The 19,642-nt window shown below is 35.0% G+C and overlaps 2 protein-coding genes across 4 annotated transcripts in view; one reads left to right on the top strand and one right to left on the bottom strand.

Annotated features, from left to right (window-relative positions):
* GIMAP7 (GTPase, IMAP family member 7) overlaps positions 1–10,828 on the bottom strand; it is a 25,063-nt gene extending 14,235 nt beyond the window's left edge. Inside the window, exon 1 of one of the 2 annotated variants that reach the window (XM_020977891.2) lies at positions 10,673–10,828. The gene's annotated coding sequence lies outside the window, so the exon portion shown is untranslated. Of the gene's footprint in view, positions 1–630; positions 737–10,672 lie in introns of those variants that run through there. The other variant, XM_020977888.2, reaches the window with a different exon arrangement.
* The window catches only part of LOC110201961 (GTPase IMAP family member 4-like), a 22,706-nt gene continuing 13,356 nt past the window's right edge, over positions 10,293–19,642 (top strand). The window contains exons 1-2 of one of the 2 annotated variants that reach the window (XM_020977886.2): positions 10,293–10,446; positions 12,950–13,064. In XM_020977886.2, coding sequence (XP_020833545.1) covers positions 10,408–10,446; positions 12,950–13,064 — 154 coding nt within the window. In that variant the 5' untranslated portion in view covers positions 10,293–10,407. Of the gene's footprint in view, positions 10,447–10,854; positions 10,964–12,949; positions 13,065–19,642 lie in introns of those variants that run through there. The other variant, XM_020977887.2, reaches the window with a different exon arrangement.

Raw genomic sequence — 19,642 nt, 5'->3', positions numbered from 1 at the left:
TTCCTGAAGCACTAGGGTGGTTGGGGCAAAGGGCAGTCCTGCTCTCCTGTGCACAAAGCTGCCATTTAGATTCTGGGATAGAGTTGAACAGACCAGAACGCATCCACTGATACTAATGTGTATTAAGCCTCATGGAAGCATAGATTTAACAAGGGAAGAGACCTTGGAGATCATCAAATCTGAATTCCCTATTTTACAAATGAGGAAACTGAGGCCAAGAGGTCATACAACCCACAAATACCTGGGTCAGAACCTGAGTCCACATCTTTCTAGTCCAAAATTCTATCCATATTTATTGTCTGTTCAGGGAACAAGTGAATATGTGTAGTCTTAGACCATCATTCAGGGGTGGGGAAATCATGGGGGAGAATATTTTTTTCTAAAAATCATAAAAACACGGACCATTTCCTTTTTTAATGTTCAGTGAAAGAAAGCTATTAAATGGAAGACAGACAGACAGTCCCTAAAAGGAAAGAGAAATTAGCCAACCATGCGAATTAAACTGACCTGCCCTTCTTCTCACAATCCCAAACCCTGAAATCGCTGCTCCTTTTCTTCCTAACAACTCCTCTAACTAATCAAATCTCCTCCCACAGCCCCTGCTATTCCTCAGCCCCTAACCAGGCTCACCTTCTCCCAGAAAAGTAGAAGCAGTCTTCTCTGCTGGGCTGACAAAACAGTCTGAAGTGTTGCTTTCACTTTTGCTTCAAAAACCAAGTTATCCTCACTTCAGAAAGTTCAGGAAGTAGCCTTAACCAATAAACTCTGTAGTCTTCATGGGGTAGTATGTTATAATTAAACCTTCTAATTTGGGATGAAAAGATCACGAGTAAATTGAAGGAATTAAAAATATGCAACGAAGAAACAAAACTCAGTTTTTGCAGATGATATGATGGTATACTTGGAGGATCTTAGAGAATCTACTAAAAAACTAATCAAAATAGTGAACAACTTGAACAAAGCTGCAGGATAAAAAATAAGCTCACATAAATAGTCAGCATTTTTATATATTACCAGCACAAAGATAGAAGCAGCAAGAGATAGAAAAAAGAAATTCCATTAAAAATAACTATAGACAATAAAATATTTGGGAGTCTACCTGCCAAGACAAACCCAGGAAGTATATGAACACAGTTATAAAACACTTTTTCACACTAGTAAAGTCAGATCTGAACAACTGGAAAAATATTAATTGCTCATGAGTAGGCCAAGCCAATGTAATAAAAATGATAGTCCTACCTAAATCAATTTACCTACTCAGTGCCATACCAACCAAACTATAAAAAATTATTTTATTGAACTAGAAAAAATAACAAAATTCATCTGGAAGAACAAAAGGTAAAAACTATCAAGTGAAGTAATGAAAAAAAAAGTGAAGAAAGGTGGCCTAGTTGTACCAGATCTCAAACAGTATTATAAAGCAGTAATCATCAAAACGATCTGGGTATCAGCTAAGCAATAGTGGTGGGTTAGTGGAAGAGGTTGGGTACGTAATACAGAGTAGGTAAAGACCACAGTAATGTAGTGTTTGATAAATGCTAAGATACCTGCTCTGGGGAAAAGAACTCACTATCTGACAAAAAATTTCTGGGAAACCTGGAAAGCAGTTTCACAAAAACTAGATATAGACTAATATGTCTCACAATATACCAAGATAAGATCAAAATGAGCACATGATTTAGACATACAGGTTGATACCGTAAGTAAATTAGGGGAGCATGGGATAGTTTAAACATCAGGTCTATGTAGAAAGGGAGAATTTTGGACCAAACAAGAAATAGAAAGTATTACAAAATGTAAAATGAATAATTTTGATTACATGAAAAACTTTTTGCACAGACAAAACCAAAGCAGGTATGATTGAAAGTAAAGCAGAAAACTGGGCTTGGGCTGGTATGAACAAAATGGGTAACTTAGTATAAGCAGAACAAACCTTGGGTACCTAGTGCTGGTCTGAAGGCAAATTAAATGAATATAACGGAATTCGATGTGAGGGGGAGCATAAACTTAATAACCTTGAAAATATTAATAGACTGCCATAACATGAAAGAGAATATCTGAATACATTAGAAAGCAGAAATTCAACAACTTGCTACATACAAGAAAAGCATTTAACACATAAAAAACCACATAGAGGATTAAAATGAAGCACTGGCACAAAACGCATTTTGTATCAGATGAATCTGCACTAGCTGGCATTGTAATTATGATTCCAGATAAGGCAGCTAGAAATAGACAAACAATATTATGCCTAAAATCATCATAATTAATGGAACAACATTATTGCTAAATATCTATGCATCAAGTGATATGGCATCTAAGTACTTAAAGAAAAACTAAGATGCAAAAAGACTTTGACAGGGAGACAATAACTACAGGTGATTTTTAACATTCCTCTTTCAGGACTTGGTAAATTAAAAAAATAAAAATAATAATAAAGAAAATATAGATCTGAACAATGTTGAAAAACCCTAAATTTTATAGACTTATTGTAATTATTTAATAGAAACATCAAAAAGTATATTTTCCTTTCACCACAACATAGTACTTTTGGTACTGTTGCCTGATGGAGAAGCGAATTGGCATTAGGGTTTGAATTAAGATGTGTAGAATGCACCTCTATTAATCACTTAGAATCATAGAGTAAATGGAGGTTGAATTCCAATACAAATAGGAACAGATGTCCACCCATAAGCAGAGAATCCAATTCACTGTAGGCCCCTGACCAAGAGTACAAATAGCTATTTGTCACCTTCAATCCTAGACTCCTGATTCTTGGGAATATTGTGGGCTCTGTTGATAAAAATGAACCAGGAATGCACTTTGGCATTCAGAACCACTAGAATATAGTACCTCTGAATGATTCAAAACCTCTCCCTCAGGGCATAGCTTCTTATACCCCCAAGCTTTTCGTATAAAAGTACTGACAAATGTTTTTCTCCCCTCAAGAGTAGTTCCTATAGAGTAAAAGAAGAAAGCCAAGCCAGTGACCCAGAACTTAGGACTTCATCATTAGTTCAAGATGAAACCTTCCCAAGGCTGCCTACAACAAACTACAAATAAGGTAGAATCAAGAGGTCAGGGCAAGTGGTACGTACCTTCTCTATCTTTGGTCAGAAATTTAGAGACTAAGGAAAGCAAATCCCTGGGGAACAGAAACTTAAACAAAAAGGCAAAACTTAAGAAATGCTGTTCATGTCTACCATCTAGAAGGCAGATAGAGTTAGTTTAGAATTTAAACTTTTTGCAATGACTCACACATCAATAGTATGAATGCTCCCCCTTTTAATCTGCTCCAGAGGTGTCAAACTCATGGCCTCAAACTACCAAGTGTGGCCTGAAGCAGATTAAAATATGATTAGGAAATATTAACAAAATAAATAAAAATACAATACCACTTAGATATTATAGATTTGTGGTTTTCTAAGTACTTAAGCAGCCCACAGGGATAGAAGATCTGTTTCTATTTGAGTCTGACAACACCAGTCTACTCCATGGTGGCATTTCCTCATGTCCTAAAGACGTATTGGCCCATCAGGGATGTAAGTATAAATAAGCTTTCATTTAATTTGACAAAACCATGATTATCATTGCTATAAGCAACAAAATATAGAGACAGACAACTATTGCATTCATATTCCTGAGATCTATTTTTCTAATGGAATTCCAGAAAAACAAATGTCTCCTCAGTACCTTAATGTCCTCAAAGGGCATAATAAGGGTGGAATAAGAAAAACAGAGGACCTAGAGGTAAACTGGTTCTGTTTGAAGAGGGGCAAGAGAAGGTAAAATAAAAGGAATACACTAATGTAGAAAAGAGAAACGTGTTAAACTCAATAGGGAAACAATGAGGGAGGATGCCATCTTAAGAGGAAAGATAATACTGGGAAGGGAATAAGAGCTACAGACAAATTAGACTCCCATGTTCTGAAGAGATAATTAAAAGAGGGGAAATAAGAATTGAGCTAGAATCTAAAAGACAGTATATCAATTGGAAAATGGCTGAGCAAATTATGATGTTATTTATTCATGTAATCGAATATTATTGTGCCAAAAGAAATAACAAAAGATGATTTCAGAGAACCCATAAAACTGATGCATGCAGAATGAAGTGAGCAGAAACAGAATACCTTACTTAAGAAAAGCAACATTATAAAGAAAAGCAATCTCAAAAACTTAAGAGATCTGTTAAACAGAGAAGTGTTGAATATAAGGTGCAGAAAGAGTTATACATTGTTGTATAATGAGTATCATGTTGCTTGCCTTCCCAATAAGCAAGAGAGAGGCGGGAAGGAAAGGGAATTTGGAATAAAAAATTTTAAAGTTAACATTAAAAATAAATAAAATTAAAAACAAAAAAGATGAATACATTGTTGCATTTGATCATTGTGGACATTTATATTATTCGATGATCCTTAATTCTCATATTTTTCTTTCTTTCTTTTTTTTTAATGGGGGAGCAGGTTGAAGGGAGAGAAAGGAAGGAATTTCAGAAGAAAGTACAGAAAATGAGGGTTTTGAAAGTAATATGTGGAATTCATTATATGATAAAAACAGAAGTATAAAATGAACATTAACAATTGCATATGCAATGTTCTTTTTGTGTCCAGCTATGTATAGACTCTTTTTTGTGTTTGAGTTCAGGATAAAAATATAATTTATATCTTTTTTTTAAAAAAAGAATGAAGTAAGAGGAGAGGAAGTGGAGTCACTGATTAGTGCCACTTTTTTCAAGAATTTCAACCACCAAGCAGAGGATAGCTAGTTGCGATAACAGGATCAAGTGAGGGCTTTGAGCATTTTATATTTATGCCACAGTATATTTTCTAACTGAAACTGTTCAAATCCTGTATGAAAGTTGTTTCTTTAGACACATATTCATAAAGGAAAACTGCCCAGAAGTCCTAGAACCAGAAGGGAAAATAACCATAGAAAGAATCCATCAATCACCACCTGAAGGAGATCCCAAATTCACAATGCCAAGGAATATAATAGCAAAAGTCCAAAATTACCAGATGAAAGAGAAGGTGCTGCAAACAGCCAGAAAGAAACAATTTAAATATCATGGAACCACAGTCAGGATTACACAGGACCTTGCAGCTTCTACATTAAAAGACCCCAGGGCATGCTACATGATATTCTGTAAGGCAAAGGAGCTTGGAATGCAGCAGAGGAAAAATGAGCATCATTTTTCAAGGGAGGACATGGATATTCAATGAAATAGGAGACTTCCAAACTTTCCTGATAAAAAGACCAGAGCTCAACAAAAAATTTGATCTTCAAGTACAGGACTCAAGAAGGACATAAAAAGGTAAATGGGGACAGAAAGATACAATATGTTGATAATAAGGGGGGTGCTGTTTAAACCCCTGCAAAGGAATATGACATTTGCCACCCTTGAGAATGGTATTATTATTACACCATGTTAAAGGAGTATACATAAAGAGGGTGGATATAAGTTGACTTTGATGTGATGATAAAAAAATCTAATCAAGTGGGTTAAATAGATCCAAATAAGTGGATCAATCTGATTTTAGAAAATGTACTTAGGAAGGAGGAGGCAGAGAAGGGTAAATTACATTACAGGAAAAGACACAATATCCTATTACAGCAGAGGGAAAGAAGGGAGGGGGGAGCATTGTTTGAACCTTACTCTCATCAGATTTGGCTCAAGGAGGGCATAACATAATCAGTTAGGTATAGAAATCTAACTTGCCCTATAGGCAGTAGGAGGGAAAAGGGGAAAGAAAAGGGAGGGGGGAAAAGAAGGGAGGGAAGAAGTAGTAAGAGTAAAGGGGAAGAAAAGGGAAAGGGATAATAAAAGGGAGGAGGGACTGAAGGAAGCAGTGGTCAAAAGCAAAACACTAGTGAGGGGGGGACAGGAAAAAGGAGAAAGAAAAGCATAAATATGGGGAAAATGAATGGAGAAAAAGACACAGATAGTAATCATAACTGTGAATGTGAATGGGATGAACTCTCCCATAAAACAGAAATGGATTGCAGAATGGATTAAAAACCATAATCCTACAATATGTTATTTACAGGAAACACATTTGAAAAAGAGTGACACACACAGAGTAAAGGTAAAAGGCTGGAGCAGAATATATTATGCCTCAGCTGAAGTAAAAACAGCAGGGGTAGCAATCCTGATGTCAGACAAAGCAAAAGCAAAAATAGATGTGTAATCAAAAGAGATAAGGAAGGAAACTACGTCCTGCTAAAAGGCACCATAGACAATGAAGTAATATCATTACTAAACGTATATGCACCAAATGGTATAGCATCCAAATTCTTAGAGAAGTTCAGGGAGTTACAGGAAGAAATAGACAGCAAAACTATACTAGTGGGGGACCTCAACCTCCCCATCTCTGCACTAGATAAATCTAACCACAAAATACAGAAGAAAGAAGTTAAGGAGGTGAATAGAACATTAGAAAAGTTAGGTATGATAGACCTCTGGAGAAAACTGAATGGGGATAGAAAGGAATATACTTTTTTCTCAGCAGTACATGGCACATACACAAAAATTGACCATGTACTAGGGCATAAAAACCTCACAATCCAATGCAGAAAGGCAGAAATATTAAATGCATCCTTTTCAGATCATGATACAATAAAAATTATATGTAATAAAGGGCCATGAAAAGATAGACTAAAAAATAATTGGAAACTAAATAATCTAATCCTAAAAATGATTGGGTCAAACAACAAGTCATAGAAACAATCAATAAAAAATGATTGGATCAAACAACAAATCATAGAAACAATCAATTATTTCTTTCAAGAGAATGACAATAATGAGACAACATACCAAAACTATGAAATGCAGAGAAAGCAGTTCTTAGGGGAAGTTTTATATCTCTAAATGCTTACATAAATAAAATAGAAAAAGAGGAGTATAATGAACTGGGCATACAACTAAAAAGATTGAAAAAGAGCAACTAAAAAATCCTCAACTAAACACTAATTAGAAATATTGAAAACCAAAGGAAAAAATAATAAAATTGAAATTAAAAAAATTATTGAACTAATAAATAAAATTAAGAGTTGGTTTTATGAAAAAACCAATAAAATAGATAAAACTTTGGTTAATTTAATTTAAAAAAAAGAAAGAAGAAACCAAATTACTAGTATCAAGAATGAAAAAGGTGAAGCTACCACCAAGGAAGAGGAACTTAAAACAATAATTAGGAATTATTTTGCCCAACTATATGCCAACAAATTTCACAATCTTAGTGAAATGGATACATATTTACAAAACTATAAATTGCCCAGATTAACCAAAGAGGAAGTAAAATACTTAAATAACCCCATCTCAGAAAAAGAAATTGAACAAGCCATTGATGAACTCCCTAGGAAAAAATCTCCAAGGCAAAATGGATTTACATGCAAATTCTATCAAACATTTAAAGAACAATTAATTCCAATACTATATAGAGAATTTGGGAAAATTCTTTTTATAATACAAATATGGTGCTGATACCTAAACCAGGAAGAGTCAAAATAGAGAAAGAAAATTATAGACCAATTTCTCTAATGAATATAGATGCAAAAATGTTACACAAAATACTAGGAAATAGATTGCAGCAACTTATCACAAGAATAATACACTATGACCAGGTAGGATTTATACCAGGAACGCAGGGTTGGTTCAATATTAGAAAAACTATCAGCAGAATTGAGCATATCAACACCAAAACCAACAGAAACCACATGATCATCTCAATTGGTGCAGAAAAAGCTTTTGATAAAATACAACACCCATTCCTATTAAAAACACTAGAAAGCATGGGTATAAATGTAGTCTTCCTTAAAATAATAAATAGCATCTATCTAAAACCTTCAGCAAGCATTATATGTAATGGGGACAGGCTAGAAGCATTTCCAGTAAGATCAGGGGTGAAACAAGGATGTCCATTATCACCACTGTTATTCAATATTGTACTTGAAACATTAGCTTTAGCAATAAGAGAAGAAAAAGAAATTGAAGGCATTAGAATAAGCAAAGAAGAAAGAAAGCTTTTGCTCTTTGCAGATGACATGATGACATACTTAGAGAATCCTAGAGAATTAAGTAAAAAACTACTTGAAATAATAAACAACTTTAGCAAAGTTACAGGCTATAAAATAAACCCCCATAAATCATCAGCATTACTATATATTACCAACAAAGCCCAACAGCAAGAGATAGAAAGAGAAATCCCAGTAAACTTACTGTAGACATTTTAAAATATTTAGGAGTCTTCCTACCAAAACAAATCCAGGAACTCTATGAACACAATTAGAAAACACTTTTCACAGAAATAAAATCAGATCTAAATAATTGGATAAACATCAGTTGCTCATGGGGAGGCCGAGCTAATATAACAAAAATCACAATCCTACCTAAGCTAATTTACTTCTTCAGTGCCATACCAATCAAACTACCAAAAAATTACCAAGATTCATTTGAAAGAACAAAAGGTCCAGAATACCAAAGGAACTAATGAAAAGAAATGCAGGGGAAGGTGGCCTAGCAATTCCAGATCTTAAATTGTATTATAAAGCAGCAATCATCAAAGCTGCTTGGTACTGGCTAAGAAATAGGGGGGGTGGATCAATGGAATAGGTTAAATATGCAAGACACAGTAGTCAATGACTATAGTAATCTATTATATGATAAACCCAAAGACCCCAGCTTCTGGGATAAGAACTTACTACTCTTTGAAAAAAACTGCTGGGCAAACTGGAAAAGAGTATGGCATAAACTAGGCATAGACCCAAATCTCACACCATATACCAAAATAAAGTCAAAATGGGTTCATGACTTAGATACAAAGGCGGATACCATAAGTAAACTGGGAGAACAAAGCATAGTTTACCTATCAGATCTATGGAGAACAGAAGAATTCATGACTAAACAGGAGATAGAGAACATTATGAAAAGCAAAATGGATAATTTTGATTACATTAAATTGAAAAGTTTTTGCACAGACAAAGCCAATGCAACTAAGATTAGAAGGAAGGTAGAAAATTGGGAAAGAATTTTTACAACCAGTCTCTCTCATAAAGGCCTTATTTCTAAAATATATAGAGAATTAAGACAAATTTATAAGAACACAAGCCATTCCCCAATTGATAAATGGTCAAAGGATATGAACAGACAGTTCTCAGATGAAGAAATTAAAGCCATCTATAGTCATATGAAAAAATGCTCTAAATCATTATTGATTAGAGAAATGGAAATCAAAACAACTCTGAGGTACCACATCACACCTGTCAGATTGGCCAACATGACAAAACAGGAAAATGATAAATGTTGGAGGTGTGGGAAAATTGGAACACTAATACATTGTTGGTGGAGTTGTGAAATGATCCAACCATTTTGGAAAACAATTTGGAACTATGCCCAAAGGGCTACAAAAATGTGCATACCCTTTGATCCAGCAATAGCACTTCTAGGGCTATATCCCAAAGAGATCAAACAAATGGGAAAAGGACCCACATGTACAAAAATATTCATAGCAGCTCTTTTTGTGGTGGCAAAGAATTGGAAATTGAAAGGATGCCCATCAATTGAGGAATGGCTGAGCAAGTTGTGGTATATGAATGTAATGGAATACTATTGTGCTATAAGAAATGATGAATAGGCTGACTTCAGAAAAACCTGGAAAGACTTCTATGGTCTGATGCTGAGTGAAGTGAGCAGAACCAAGAGGACTTTGTACACAATAACAGCCACGTTATGTGATGACTAATATTGTTAAACTGAACCCTTCTCAGCATTACAAGGATATAAGACATCTCCAGAGGCCTTGGGATGGAAAATGCTGTCCACATCCAAAGAAAGAACTATGAAAGTAGAATTGCTATCACTTATTTTTACCTTCTGTTGAGTTTTTTTTTCATCTTTCTGATGGTTCCTCCTATTGGTTTTAATTTTTACTTACAACTTCAGTAACGTGAAAATGTTTAATAGGAATGTAAATGTAAAGCCTATATATGAGATTGTGTGATGTCTTGAGGAGGGTGGGGGGGGAGAAAAATTTTCAACTCAAAAGCATATGGAAGTGATTGTTGATAAATCAAAATAAATTAATAAAATTTAAAAAATAAAATAAAATGAAGAACATCAATAAATAAATAAAGAAGTAAATAAATAAATGAGTGAATGAATAAATAAATTAATTAATTAAGACAAAGTTCTTTTCCTATTCCTTTTGGGTATTAAAAGGATCATCTATTAATGGTGGTAATAACTTAAATATTTTCTTTCACACAAAAATGTCTTTTTCTTTTCTTTTTGTCACAAAACTGCTCTATGTGAAAGGAACCTTAAAGGGAGAGTGGAGCTTACAGGGCAAGAGAAAGGGGAAAGCTCACTTGTCAGAAGATTTTAGTGGGAACGGAAGAAGGAGCTTGAAAATAATGGCCAGGAGAGCAAGCAGGAAAATGGCCCAAAAAGAGGTAGGTACCAAGGGACAGAGTTGGGGAGGTGGGAGGGAGAGAAGGAAGGAAGAAGAGAGAGAGACAGAGAGAGAGAGACAGACAGAGACAGAGAGACAGAGAGAGACAGAGAGAGTGAGAGACAGGCACAGCAACAGAGAAAGACAGAGAGAGGAAATGTCTTGTTAATCCACAAATCTAATAATTAAAAGTTGGCTGCATGTTTGTCTAGAGGAGTGTTTTGTACCTGGTAAAAGTCGTTCTCCTGGTTCCTCAGCTCAGGAATCCTCTTGGCTTAAAAGGGCTCGACAGGCATGAGCACACCCAGTGAGGTAACCTTAGACCTCTCTTTCTCTTAATCACCCCAGTTTCAGGAAATGGGCAGTCCTTAGGTCAGACAACTTTCATTTTCCATCTGTCTTTTTCTGCTCACATATATCCAGGCTCCAGACACAACCCACAAACACTGATCCCAGCTCTGAGGAGGGAGACAGAAGGCTGTTCATTTTAGTAAAGCCACAGTGCCTGGATTTGCCAGGTGAGGGGTTGGCAACACCTCTGTGGGAGGGTGGGCTCCCTGCTCTGTCCACGGGACAGACCTGCCCTTGTCAGACTGTCTGCTTTGTTTCTCTGCTAGCTTAGCTTTAGCTCTTGTGAAGAACATGTGTGTTGGCTGAGTTCTCACTCCCTCAAAGAACCCGAGTTGGCTTGTGGAGGGCAATGCTCTCTCAGCTGAATGATTGTTCTTTCATGCTTTGCCAAATCTGAGTGAGGGCTCTTTTTGAGGGGAGGTGGGTGAGAGAAGCTGAAAACAGGCCTATTGCCTCCAGCTAAAAGGTTCTTCAAAATGATTTATAAAAGTCCTCAGATTCAAAGTACAACAAAGTAATTTTAAACCACACTGAAACCAAACTAAATATTTACCAATTTTTCCCAAAAAATATTTTAATTCAGAGCCTTGAAGAGAAATGTCAGCCCCATCATGTGGCAGAAATTACCATTCAAGTACAGCCATGGAGAAATGTGGAATGCCCTTATTATGGGCAAACAATGTCTATTCAGAATGAACACTACAGTTAGTTATTCACTTAATCACATTATCCCTGTTTGACTCATTTGGGGAAATGAAGACACTGACCAGTTAGGGACTCATTTAAGATCACATAGCCAATGAGTGAAGGGGATTGGATTTCAGATAGACTAGGATTGGGTTCTTTCCCCAATCTCCAATGACCTAGTTAGTAGATACATTCTCTTGTCTATTAACACTGTTCAGGAACCTTGAATCATTCACAACTAAAGTAGAAAAATGATATTTGTGCATTCAATAATTTTTTAAAATTTATTTCTATATTGACAAAACTTTACCCTTCAAAATCCCTAAGGCAAAATATGGGCATTGTAAGCCTACACTAAAGTTTCTTAAGTTTTATTCTGATCATGATGTAATGAGAAGAGATATCAACAAAAGCAATTTTTAAAAATGTCTGTAATATACTACCCTGTGTGATGTCAGGAAAGTGATGTCAGTGGGCCTCAGTTTCCTCATCTATAAAAGGAAGATATAGGGTTAGATGAGATATGAAAGTGAATATATGCATTTAGAATGTCTTGTAGTTTTTGTCAAATAGGGAATTCTTTCCTATTTAATTTTTGTTTTCTGATTTATCCAACATTGGGATATTGAGTTCCATAGTTTCCGAATCTCCTTTGTCTTGTCTATTTGATTTTTAAAAATCTGAGAAAACTAAAAAGCAGTCTGTCAGAAATTATTCTTAATCCAACATCTTCATATTTGCCAATATTCCATTCCTCGAGAGTAGTTCCCTCCCCCCAATGAAAGTCATGGATCCTGTACAAAACATATTTTGAACTCATGCTGCCTTTCATATACTAAGACCGTTAAGAGTTGTGTCTTCAGCAGTGGTGATGGATTTGCCCTGAAACATCTATGCTCACACTCAACTAATGCAAAGTGTGTGAAATAGCCAGGCTAGATAGACTGATTCAACCTGTGACCACAGACAGGTATCAAAATAACTGCTTCCTCATTTCCCTCTAACTCCCCTGTCACTGGGAATGAGCCCATGAATTTGGCCTCATTAGTACATTCTAAACAACTGAGGTAACCTGTCATGAAAAACAAAACCGTTGACTCTGATAAAGTGTAAAGGCTACCTCTGAGTTTCAGTGAATTGCGATCTCTCTGGTTCTTTTTCCCATCTCTTCTTATCGCCATAAATCATCCAAAGGTACCTATAAACATATCCTGAGAGAAGCAGAAGGAAGGGCTATGCTTCTGTTTATTTATGGAATCCTAGTAACCAGAGAATGATATATACATGAGGAAAGAACTCTGGAGTTTTGGGGAAATAAGCCAAGGGAAGGGAAATAATTTTGGCCAGGGTCATAAAGCCAGTTAAAGGCAAGGCTAGCACCAGAACCCAGGTCTATTGACTCTGAACTGCAGTCTCTTTTTCACTTCACCACAATTACAATGACTTCAAAAATTCTCTGTCTACAGAAGTTGCACAGAAAGGCAGCAGGGTATTGTGGAAAAATTCTCGACAAGATGAACCAGGGGTCAAGCCGTGGTGAGCAGCAGCCCAAGACTCCCCACGACAGCACTGGAATGGAAGGTGATTGAAGTGGGATAGGGTTCCCTTTTTCTTTTGGCAGCTAAGATTGTGGTCCCTTTCTAATTAGATAAAAGCTGCTGTGAATGATGGCCTCCATTTCCCTGGTCTTCCCTCAGTAAGACACCTTTCCCTCTCCCTCTGGGGCAGGCAAGGCTTTCCCCTACATGATGGCATCAAGGAGTACCCTTCTTTCCTCTGGTGGTCTGAATAGCTCTATATAGGTTCATGCCTCACACCTCACATTTCTCCATCAACTCTCATCCCTAAGAGAAAATAAGAACCCTGGGAGACAGATAACATCTCAGACTGTGAACCATAGAGGTTGGGGGAGAAAGGGAAGGGGATCATTCATTCTGTCCACCCAATCTGACTGTTCTCTGTGCTGCTCTCACATTAACTGTTTTTGCATTAGAAGAAAAAAGAAAGTACGTGTATCTGTGCCCAAGGGTATAAAAATACAGATGACAGAATTTTAAGTTCTAATGACAAAGGTTGCTATATGAAAACTCTAGGACCCCTTCTCAATTGCAGACAACCCATCAACCCTGACTGTAGTCTTTTTTTTAAAAAAAATATTTTTTCCCCAATTACATACAAAAATAATTTTTAGCATTCATTGTTTTTCTTTTTAAGTTTTGGGTTGTAAATTTAATCCCTTCCTCCCTCCCCTCCTCCTTCCTTGAGATGGTAAGCAATTTGATATAGGTTATACATATGCAATCATGTAAAATATTTCCATGTCAGTTACTTTGGAAAGGAAGACAAGAAAGAAAGAAAGAAAGAAAGAAAGAAAGAAAGAAAGAAAGAAAGAAAGAAAGAAAGAAAGAAAGAAAGAAAGAAAGAAAGAAAGAAAGAAAGAAAGAAAGAAAGAAAGAAAGAAAGAAAGATGGTATGCTTTGGTCTGTATTCAGACAACATTAACTCTTTCTCTGTGATGGTAAATAGCATTTTTCATCATGAGTCCTTTGGGATTATTTTCAATGATTGTATTGCTGTGAATAGCTAAGTCGTTCAGAGTTCTTCAATGTACAATATTACTGTTATTGTGTACAGTGTTCTCCTGGTTCTGTTCACTTCACTTTGTATCAGTTCATGTAAGTCTTTCCAGGTTTTTCTGAAATCATCCTGCTTGTCATTTCTTGTGGCACAATAATATCCAATTAAAATCATATACCAAAACTTGTTCAGCAATTCCTCAATTGATGTGCATCCTCTCAATGTCCAATTCTTAGCCACCACAAAACAAGCTGCAATAAATATTTTTGTACAAATAGTTCCCACTTTTTAATCTCTTTGGGATATAGACCTAGCAGTGGTACTGCTGAATGAAATGGTATGCACAGTTTTATAGCCCTTTGGGCATAGTTACAAATAGCACTCCAGAATAGTTATGTCAGTTCACAGCCCCACTCACAGTGCATTAGTGTCCCAGTTTTCCCCACATCCCTTCCCACATTCATAATTTTCCTTTTCTTGTCATATTAGCCAATCTGATAGGTGTGAGGCAGTACCTTATAGCTTTTTTAAAGTGCATTTCTCTACTCAACAGTGATTTAGAGCAATTTTTATATGACTATAGTTAGCTTTGATTTCTTTGTCTAAAAGCCTCCTGTTTATATCCTTTGACCATTTATCAGTTGCAGAATGACTTGTGTTCTTATAAATTTGAGTCAATTCTCTCTATTTTTGAGAAATGAGGTCTTTATCAGAGAACCTTGATGTAATTTCTTTCTTCCAGTTTTCTGCTTTCCTTCTCATTTTTATTGCATTGAATTTGCTTATGCAAGAACTTTTTAAATTTTGTATAACCAAAATTATCTATTTTACATTTCATAATGCTCCCTATATTTTGTTTGGTCTTAAATTTTTCTCCTATCCATAGATCTGACAGGTAAACTATTGCATTCTCTCCTAATTTGCTTATGATATTACCCTTTAAGTATAATTTTGACCCATTTTAAACTTACCTTGGTACGCAGTGAAAGATGATTTTCTATGCCCAGTTTCTTCCATACTGTTTTCCAGTTTTCCCAGAAGTTTTTGTCAATATGAATTTTTGTCCCAAAAGCTTGGATCTTGTGTTCATCAAACACTAGATTACTACAGACATTTACTACAATGTATTGTGTACCTAGTCTATTCCACTGATCCACCAGTCTATTTCTTAACCAGTACCAGGTTATTTTGAAAATTACTGCTATATAATATAGTTTTGAATGACACCTCCATTTCCTTAACTAGGCCATCTTCCTTTACAGTTTTTTTTTTCATTGATTCCCTTGATATTCTTGACTTTTTGTTCTTCCAGATAATTTTGTAATTTTTTTCTAGCTCTATTAAATATTTTTTCATAGTTCAGTTGGTATGGCATTGAAGAAGTAGATTAATTTAGGTAGAATTATAATTTTTATTATATTGGTCAATCAATGAAAAATTGATATTTTTCCAATTTTTCAGATCTCACTGTTTTTGTGTGAAAAGTGTTTTCTGATTGTGTTCGTATAGTTCCTGAGTTTGTCTTAGCAGGTAGATTCCCAAGTATTCTATATTGATCAAATGTATTTTAAATGGAATTTCTCTTTCTACCCCTTGCTGCTAGACTTTGTTGGTAATATATAGAAATGCTCATGGTTTATATGAGTTTATTTTGTATCCTGCAACTTTACTAAAGTTGTTAATTATTTCAATTAGTTTTTTTTAGTTCATTCTCTAGGATTCTTTAAGGATACCACCCTATTATCCACAAAGAGTGATACTTTTGTTTACTCATTGTCTATTCTAATTCCTCCAATTTATTTTTCTTCTCTTAGTGCTATAGCTAGCATTTCTAGAATAATGCTGAGTAATAGTGGTGATAATGTGCATCCTTGCTTCACCCCTAATCTTATTGGGAAAGCTTCTAGCTCATTCCCATTACAGATAATACTTGCTGATGGTTTTAGATAAATGTTATTTATCATTTTAATGTAAGTTCCATTTATTCCTATGTGCTCTAGTGTTTGTTTGTTTGTTTTTTTAATAAATAGGAATGGGTGTTGTATTTTGTTCAAAGACTTTTTCTACATCTTTTGAAATAATCATATAATTTCTGTTGGTTTTCTTATTGATATGATCAATTATGCTGATATTTTTCCTAATTTTGAATCAGCTTTGCATTACTCATATAAACCCCAGCTGCTCATGTGTATATTTGTAATCTATTGCTATAATTTCTTGCTAGCATTTTATTTAAACTTTTTGCATCAATATTCATGAGGCATATTGGTCTATAATTTTCTTTCTTTCATTTTTTTTATTGAGGCAATTGAGGTTAAGTGACTTGCCCAGAGTCACACAGTTAGTGAGCATAATTTTCTTTTTCAATTTTTGCTCTTCCTGTTTTAGGTATCAGCACTCTATTCATGTCATAAAAGAAATTTAGTAGGACTCTTTCACCTATTTTTCCAAACAGTTTATATAGCATTTGGATTAATTATTCTTTAAATGTTTGGTAAAATTCACTTGCAAATCTATCTGACCCTGGGGATTTTTTTCCCTTGGGGAATTCATTGATGGCTTGTTCAAATTCTTTTTCTAAAATTGGGTTATCTAAGTATTCTATTTCCTCTTCTTTTAATATGTACAATTTATATTTTTGTAAATAGTTAATCATTTCATTTATATTGTCAGATTTATTGGCATATAATTAGGCAAAATGGCTCCCAATAATTGTTTTAATTTCTTCTTCATTTATGGTGAATTCATGCCTTTCATTTTTGATACTGGTAATTTTTCTTCTTTCCTTTTTTAAATCAAATTAATCAATGGTTTATTTTATTGTTTTATTTTTCATAAAAGAAGCTTCTAATTTTATTTATTAGTTTAATGGTTTTCTTACTCTCACTTTTATTAACCTCTCTTTTGATTTTCAGAATTTCCAAATTTGTTGTTTAATTCAGGACTTTTCATCTGTTCTTTTTCAAGTTTTTTAAATGTATGATACAAACATTGACATATGTAAATTTCCTTGATAAATTTGGTATGTTGTCTCATTGTTGTGATTCTCTTTAAAGAAATTATTTATTTCTATAATTTGTTCTTTGATTCAGTCATTCTTTAGGAACAGATTATTTAGTTTCTAATTAATTTTAATCTCCCCTTCCACTGTCTTTTTTGAATGTAACGTTTATTGCATTCTCATCTGAAAAGGGTGCATTTAATATTGCTGCTTTTCTATATTTGTGAAGTTTTTATGCCTTAACATATGGTCAATTTTTGTGTAGATTCCATGTAATGCTAAGAAAAAGGAATGTTCCTTTCTATTCTTATTCAATTTTCTCCAGAGATCTATCATATCTAAATTTCTAGACTTGTCTTCACCCCTGTAACATCTTTTTTGTTTATTTATGTAGTCCTGAGGGGGAAAGTTGAAGTCTCCCACTGGTATTGTTTTGTTGTCTATTTCTTCCTGTAACTCATTTAAATTCTTTAAAAATGTATATACTAGGGGGTGTAGCCAAGATGGCAGAGTAAAAGCTTGATTTGCTTGAGCTATCTGCCAACCCCCTCCAAATACTGGTGAAAAATGGCTCTAAACAAATTCTAGAGCAGCAGAACTCAAAATGAGACAGAGAAAAACAAATTTCCAGGCCAAGGCAGCCTGTATAGTTGATGTGAAAGGTGTGTTTTGCTGAGTTGGGAGAAGAGTACTGTTCAACATAGGCCATGCAGGCAAATGTAGGGTACCAATTACCTCATGAAAGAGATCCCCAGGGGAAAACTCCTAGGAATATTATAGCTAAATTCAAGAGTTTCCAGGTCAAGGAGAAAATATTGCAAGCAGCCAGAAAGAAACAATTCAAGTATTGTGGAAACACAATCAGGATAACACAAGATTTAGCAGCTTCTACATTAAGGGTTGAGAGGGCTTGGAATATGATATTGCAGAAGTCAAAAGAACTAGGATTACAACCAAGCATCACCTACCCAGCAAAACTGAGTATAATCTTTCAAGGGAAAAAGTAAACATTCAGTGAAATAGGGGACTTTCAAGCATTCTAGATGAAAATATCAGAGCTGAATGGAAAACTTGAGTTTCATATACAAGACTGAAGAGAAGCATGAAAAGGTAAACAGGAAAGAGAAACCATAAGGGACTTATTAAAGTTGCTCTGTTTACATTCTTACATGGAAAGATGATATTTGTAACTCATGAGACCTTTCTCAGTATTAGGGTATTTGGAGGGAATACATACATGTATACATGCATACATGCATGCATGCATACATACAGATAGCAGACATATGTACACACATACAGACATACATGCATGCATACACAGAGTGAGTTGAATATGAATAGATGATATGCAAAAAATAAAATTAAGGACTGAGAGAAAATTGTACTGGGAGGTGGAGAAAGGGAGAGGTGGAATGGGGTAAATTATCTCACATAAAAGAGGCAAGAGGAAGCTTTTACAGTGGAGGGGAAGAAAAGGGAGGTGAGAGGGAATGAATGAACCTTACTCTCATCAGATTTGGCTTAAGAAGAGAATAACATAAATACTCAATTGGGTATAGAAGTCTATCTTACCATACAGGAAAATAGGGAGAAAGGGGATAAGTGGGGGGATGATAGAAGGGAGAACAGATTGGGTCAGGGGGCAATCAGAAGCAACACTTTTGAAGAGCGACAGAGTCAAAGGAGAGAATAGAATAAACAGGAGAGCAGGACAGGATGGAAAGAATTATAGTTAGTCTTTCACAACATGACTATTATGGAAATGTTTTGCATGACTACACATGCATAACCTATACCAAATTGCTTGCCTTCTCAATGAGGGTGGGTGAGGAAGGGAGAGAATTTGGAACTCAAAGTTATACAAATGAATGTTAAAAATTGTTTTTACATGCAACTGGGAAATAAGATATACAGGCAATGGGGTACAGAAATCTATCCTGCCCTACAGGAAAACAAAAGGGAAAGGGGACAAGAGAAGGGAAGGATGATAGAAAAGAGGGAAGATTGGGAGAAAGGGTATTCAGAATTCATGCTGTCTTGGGGTAGGGGAGAGTGGAGAGGTGGGGAGAAAATTTTGGAATTCAAAATCTTGTGGAAGTGAATGTTGAAAACTAAAAATTAATAAATAAAAATTTTAAAATGTAGATGCTATATCATTTAGTGCATATATATTTAGTATTGATATTACTTCATTTTCTATGTTACCTTTTTAGCAAGATACAGTTTTCTTCCTTATATCTTTTAATTAGATCTATTTTTGCTTTTTCTGAGATCATAATTGCTATCTCTGCTTTTTTATTTTTGCACTTCAGCTGAAGCATAATAGATTCTGTTCTGGCCCCTTAGATTTATTCTGTGTATGTCTCTGTGCTTCAAATGTGTTTCTTGTAAACAGTATATTGGAGGATTCTGATTTTTAATCTATTCTGCTATCCACTTCCATTTTATGGGTGAGTTCATCCCATTCACATTTACAGTTATGATAACTAACTGTGTATTTCCCTCCATCCTATTTTCCTTTTATCTTTCTCTCTCTCTTGCCTTTCACCCTGTCCCTCCTCACAAGTGTTTTACTTCT

This window comes from Phascolarctos cinereus, unplaced genomic scaffold (genome assembly GCF_003287225.1).
Source record: "Phascolarctos cinereus isolate Bilbo 61053 unplaced genomic scaffold, phaCin_HiC Scaffold_1;HRSCAF=81, whole genome shotgun sequence".
Taxonomy (NCBI): Eukaryota; Metazoa; Chordata; class Mammalia; order Diprotodontia; family Phascolarctidae; genus Phascolarctos; species Phascolarctos cinereus.
The sequence above is the reverse complement of the archived record's forward strand: the minus strand, read 5'-3'. Positions and strand labels throughout refer to the sequence as shown.